This window comes from Grammomys surdaster, unplaced genomic scaffold, assembly GCF_004785775.1.
Source record: "Grammomys surdaster isolate TR1022 unplaced genomic scaffold, NIH_TR_1.0 270, whole genome shotgun sequence".
NCBI classification, from domain to species: domain Eukaryota; kingdom Metazoa; phylum Chordata; class Mammalia; order Rodentia; family Muridae; genus Grammomys; species Grammomys surdaster.
Window position 1 is genome coordinate 3,320,734 of NW_021604711.1, and position 5,933 is coordinate 3,326,666.

The 5,933-nt window shown below is 54.8% G+C and overlaps 1 protein-coding gene across 1 annotated transcript in view; it reads left to right on the top strand.

Annotated features, from left to right (window-relative positions):
• The window catches only part of Obscn (obscurin, cytoskeletal calmodulin and titin-interacting RhoGEF), a 113,094-nt gene that overhangs the window by 1,585 nt on the left and 105,576 nt on the right, over nucleotides 1-5,933 (top strand). Inside the window, 8 exon segments of the mRNA XM_028776488.1 lie at nucleotides 120-389; nucleotides 1,011-1,271; nucleotides 1,630-1,938; nucleotides 2,239-2,505; nucleotides 3,375-3,656; nucleotides 4,050-4,124; nucleotides 4,127-4,339; nucleotides 4,875-5,150. Of these exon segments, the coding sequence (XP_028632321.1) occupies nucleotides 120-389; nucleotides 1,011-1,271; nucleotides 1,630-1,938; nucleotides 2,239-2,505; nucleotides 3,375-3,656; nucleotides 4,050-4,124; nucleotides 4,127-4,339; nucleotides 4,875-5,150 (1,953 nt within the window).

The window sequence follows — 5,933 nt, forward strand, 5'->3', positions numbered from 1 at the left end:
CCCTGCCCCTGCCCCTGCCCCTGCCCCTGCCCCTGCCCCTGCCCCTGCCCCTGCCCCTGCCCCTGCTCCTGTCCGAGACCCGCCATTGGCCCCTCTCTCTCACTGCCCCCCTCCCACAGAGCCGGCGGTGCCCTTCAAGAAGCGGCTGCAGGACCTGGAGGTGCGAGAGAAAGAATCTGCCACATTCCAGTGCGAGGTGGCTCAGCCAGCCACCGAGGCGGCGTGGTTCAAGGAGGAGACCCGGCTATGGGCCAGCGCCAAGTACGACATCGAGGAGGAGGGCACCGAGCGCCGGCTGACCGTGCGCAACGTCTCGGCAGACGACGACGCGGTGTACATCTGCGAGACCACAGAGGGCAGCCGCACGGTGGCAGAGCTCTCTGTTCAAGGCAGGCGTGCGAGGCGGGGCGAGGCGGGGCGGGCCGGGGCCAGGAGTGCAAACAAGTCTGGGTTCAGAGGTGGCAGGCCTCTCACCCAATGGGTACTGATGGCGTCAGTTGAGTATGGGCAAGAAGGCAGATATATGGGACTAAGTTGAGAGGGTCAGGGCAGAGGGGATCTGGGATGTGGGGTGAGGGTGGGGTCGAGTGGAGTGTGATGGGTCAGGTTGACAAGAGGGTGCCCTCCGGAATTGGGGGAAAGGTAGGTTGGGGTACAGCAGGTGGGGCAGATAGGGAAGAGGACAGGGTGCACAAACGGTGAGTCAGTAGGTGGGGAGGTTCTAGGGTGTGGAGGTGTGTAGTGGTCTGCGGCTGGGGAGAGTTGAGCCTGGCAGAGCTTAGAGGAGGCTAGGGTTAGGGTTAAGTCTGGTTCTGGACCGGTGAGGGATCAGAAGGTTGGACAGGTGAGTGTGTGTGTATATGTGTGTGTGTGTCAGAGTGAAGCAGGCAGGAGGATGGGCTTCATACATAGGAAGCTGTGTTGGAGGCCAAAAGAGTAGGGGGTGCACAAAAGGAGTATGGGGTACACAGGGGGCTTGTCTTACCATCTTGTCAATCTTCCCACTCTAGGAAACTTGACCAGAAAGCTGCCTCGGAAGACAGTAGTGCGTACTGGAGATACAGCCATCTTTTGGGTGGAGCTGGCTGTCCCCGAAGGCCCTGTCCGGTGGCTACGGAACCAGGAGGAGATGGTGGCAGGAGGCCGGGTTGCCATCACTGCAGAAGGCACTTGCCACACACTGACCATCTTTCAGTGCACCTTAGAGGACATGGGTGAGGTGGCCTTTGTGTCTGGTGGCTGCCGAACGACCACCCAATTCTGTGTATCAGGTAAGGGCTGGGAGGATGGTCTTTGGATGGCTTTCCCTGCAGGGACACAGCTGCACCCCTGTCCTCCCCTCATGCTGTAGGCGTCCCTTACCAGTGGCTGTCCAAGGGTGGCAGAAAATTGTTGCTGTGTGTCCTCCACACCGTGTTCCTCTCTTGACGAGGGGACTGTCCACTGCAACTGGGTGGCAGCAGGTCTGAAGAAAGGCTTCTGAGCCCACTGATGGTGGGTGGTACCATGCTGTCCACCAGAGCAGTGCCCAGGGGCGGGGGTGGGGGGGAGACTCAGGTTCCATCAGTCATTCTATCAGGCTGGGGGAGGGAGCTCTCAGCTGATGACTTTAACCTGTTTTCCACCTAGCACCCAGGAGGCCACCCCTGTACCCTCCTGCTGACCCTGTTGTAAAGGCCAAGTCCGAGAGTTCTGTGACCCTCAGCTGGTCCCCACCACCCCGTGGGGACCGCCCTGTCACTATTGATGGGTATGTGGTGGAGAAGAGGAAGCTGGGTGCCTATGCCTGGAGCAGGTGTCATGAGGCTGAATGGCTGGCCACAACTGAGTTTACTGTCACCGGTGTGGCTGAGGAAGGGGACTTCCAGTTCCGAGTGTCAGCCATCAATCACTTTGGCCAGAGTCCTTACCTTGAGTTTCCAGGGACCATGCACTTGGGTGAGTGAGACCATTCAGTAACATCACAGGGGGCTGCCACCTGTCCTTACCTGACCCCAAAGCACGAGTCTGTCTCCAGGGGAGCCGGGATGATCTAAAGGGGACTCTCTATGTGGGTTGGGAGATGTCAGAACCTCCTAAGATGTTGGGCATTCTAAGACAGTCCCACTGAGCCTGACTCTGTTCAGCGAGTCAGGCTTCAGCCACTCCATCTGTGTGGGGACAGGGAAGAGGAGGGGAAGACAAAGGCTGTGCTCTCATCTGTCCCCAACTCTTCCCTTAATGCTGCTCACTCTGCAGTCCCCATGCTGGCTGTAAAGACACCTCTGAAGGCGGTGGAGGCAGTGGAGGGTGGTGAGGTCACTTTCTCTGTGGACCTCACGGTGGCCTCTTCGGGCGAGTGGTTTCTGGATGGGGAGCCCTTGAAAGCTAGCAGTATATACGTGATCCGTTGTGACCGTACCCGGCATATGCTCACCATCAGAGAGGTGCCCGCCAGATTGCATGGGGCACAGCTGAAGTTTGTGGCTAACGGCATTGAAACCAGCATCCAAATGGTGGTCCGAGGTAGGCCTGAGTCCCAGAGTCCCATTTTTTTTTTTCTGCAGTGTGGTAGTGGGCAGGAGGGAAAGTCTCTAGAGAAGGTTTGTCTAGAGGTCATGTGATAAAGGGGGCAAGGCAGCTGGGTGCTTGGGGCTGTTCACCCCAGGCTGGCAGTTGAGGCTGGGTGTGTGTGTATGTGTATATGTGTGTCTCTGTGTGTGTATGCCTCTCTGTGTGTGTATGTCTCTGTGTGTGTGTCTGTGTGTGTGTATGTCTCTGTGTGTGTGTCTGTGTATGTCTCTGTGTGTGTGTCTGTGTGTATGTGTGTGTCTGTGTGTGTGTCTGTGTGTATATGTCTCTGTGTGTGTGTCTGTGTGTGTATATCTCTGTGTGTGTGTGTCTATGTGTGTGTGTCTGTGTGTGTATGTCTGTGTGTGTGTGTGTCTGTGTGTGTATGTCTCTCTGTGTGTGTCTGTGTGTCTGTGTAAGATGCCCTGTGGTTGGACCACATCTCTGACTGCCCCTTTTCTCATTCTCTCTTTTTTCTCTCTATCTCCTCTCTGTCTGCCTGTTTCTCTCTCATCCCCATGTTACTCCCCCATGCTGGCTTTTCCCATGCTCTCTGTCTTTTTACTGGCGCCCTGCACTCACCCGTCCCTTCTCTTCCTCACTCCTCCTTTTGCCCCGCTCTTCTCTGGCCTCCCACTGACTTGCTTTCCATGGCTGCTCCTTTGCTTCCAACTCACCCCTTTCCTGGGTCTCTTCCCTTTTGTCTCTCTTTTGCTACCCTCATATCCTCTCTCCTCTCCTTCACTGCCCATGACTCCTTTTGCCCACCTTCCTGTGGTCTTTTTGTTCCTGTCGACTTTTCTTAAACTATCCCCGACCTGTAGCAGCTCTGGTGCTGCCCAGCAGCAAGCTTCCTGCTGTGGCTGCCCGGGAGGTGCTGGCCCAGTTGCACGAGGAGGCACAGCTGCTGGCTGAGCTGTCGGACCAGGCTGCAGCTGTGACTTGGCTGAAGGATGGTCGGGAACTGTCCCTAGGGCACAAGTATGAGATGCAGGTATCAGCTGGAAAGCGAGCACTGCTGGTGCGAGACGTGGCACAGGATGACGCTGGCCTCTATGAGTGTGTCAGTCGTGGGAGCCGCATTGCCTACCAGTTGTTGGTGCAAGGTGAGTGCAGGTGGGCAGTGGGGCTGGCATTCTGTCCTTCTGCTGCACTGTGGTTCTGGATGTGTCCTCTTTGTCTTGTAGCTCCAGGCATGCTCTGAGGGGTTCTGGGCAGTGGGGTAGCTGTTTTCTGATGTGTGTGTATGCATGTGCGTGTGCACATATGTGCACACATTTGTGCGTGTGCTTCTGTGTGTGCATACATATGTGTACACACGTGTGTGTGTGTGCCTCTGCATGTTTGTTTTAGTGGTGGTGGGTAGTGGTAGTTCTATAGTAAGAAGGACTTCCTAGTTGTGGTGGAACCTCTCTGGTCTAGGCGAGTGTCGGCATTCCGTGTGGCCTAAGTCTGGGCAGCCGTATCCATAGTGTAGGCTTCATAGCTTTTCTTCACAGACAGAGCCGATGACTATATGGATAATGTGACTGGAGGCTCAGCTGGAGCTCAGGACCACATGTGCAAGTGTGCTGGGCAAAGACAGCAAGATGCTTGGGTCCCTCTTGCTACCACTTCTTGCAGTATGACAGGGGGATATGGCATTGGGTGGGGGCGGCTTTGGACACCAGGCAGGGCAAGGGTACCTCCTCCTGCTCCCTGCACGAAGATGCTGTAGACTTGCAGTGCTGGCAGAGATGCACACCACCCTTCAGGGGACTGGGGTTCCTCACACTGGATCATTGCGTGGGTGGGGTCCATATATATCTCCACAGATGAAAACCCTTTGCTGCCTTCCAGAGGCATGTGCTGCCATTTTCCACACAGGCTCTGAAAAGTTACAAATGCATATATTCCAGGCACCAGGATTCTTAGTAATATGCATGGCTGTAAGTTTGGCTGCATCCAAAAGCAAAAATCATGCCATGGCCAGTGTCCAGTTGGTAGAGAAAACAGGGAATGTGTTCAGGAATGGGACCTTCCTCTGCTCTGTGGAAAGTGTTTCTGAAGATGGGCAGATTAGGGAATGAGAGAACATTGTCTCTGCCTATGAGGGCTGGCCTGGTGATTCCTTGTGTCCCTTCCCTGCCAGTCTTTTCTGGCCAGTGAAGGGCTGGAGATCACATACTCAGGTTTAAGAAGAACCACAGCCAAGCAACAGGCCATGGAAGACTTTTGTGGCAGGAACTGGAGTTTCTCAGAGTCCAGATTTTGTTAATCAGAATCCAGAACTAAGGAGCTTGGTAGGATCCTCTGAATAAGTGTTCTTGTCTAACTGTCTCCAGAACCCAAGGTGGTATTTGCCAAGAAGCAGCAGGCACGCAGCGAGGTGAAGGCAGAGGAAGGGGCCAGTGCCACACTGAGCTGCGAGGTGGCCCAGGCCCAGACTAAGGTGACGTGGTTCAAGGATGGGAAGAAGCTGATCTCCAGCTCGAAGGTGCAAGTGGAGGCCTCAGGCTGCTCCAGAAGGCTGGTGGTGCAGCAGGCGGGCAAGGCGGATGCTGGGGAGTACAGCTGCGAGGCTGGGGGACAGAAGGTGTCCTTCCGTCTGGACGTCACAGGTCAGATATTTGACTATGTGATGGGACAAGCCTGGAAGAAATGTTTCAGTGTGGCCTGGGTGCTGGGTGTGTTGTACAGGTTTCTCGAGGGCACATATTGGCTAGTTCTCAACAAGTAACAAGTAATCCCAAACACAGAGGCACAAAGGAGCAGTATGCTTTTGTCTCCAAAGTCCATATGGTCTATACTGATGGCTCACCTATCCGGTGTGGTGTCACCAGGGCTGGGAATCCAAGCTGGACTTGTGCTTGCATTGATGTCTTCACTGAGATATCTTTGATGGAAGTGGCTGTACGGGATGAGAAGACTCTTATAGCGACTGACTTCCGTGCTGTGTTTGGAGCCTTTAGTCTCCCTTTGTGGTTCGTTTTGCTTCACAACAGCTTGTAGCCACGGTGGTGGTCTCCATGGAAGACTAGAGTGTTACCTCTGTTTGGGGTTTATTCAGAGCTGAGCGAAAGGCCCGCCTGGTCCCAAGAGCATAAAGAAGCAGACCCTGCTGTGGGTAACAGGGTGGTACATCCCATCATGAAGGGGTCTGGACACTGGGAGGCTGGGTCCTGGCGGAACCTTTTTGACCTTTTATCACAAAGTCAAGGCTTTCTTTTTTTCTGTGTCATCCTCTTATCTCTGCCTCATGTCACATAGGGCTTCCGTGCCCCCAGCTGTCACATTCAATGTTCAAAAGAGGAAGGATTGGGAATTAGAGCTCTCTCTGTCTCTGTCTCTGTCTCTGCCTGCCTCTGCTTCTCTCTCTCTCTCTCTCTCTCTCTCTCTCTCTC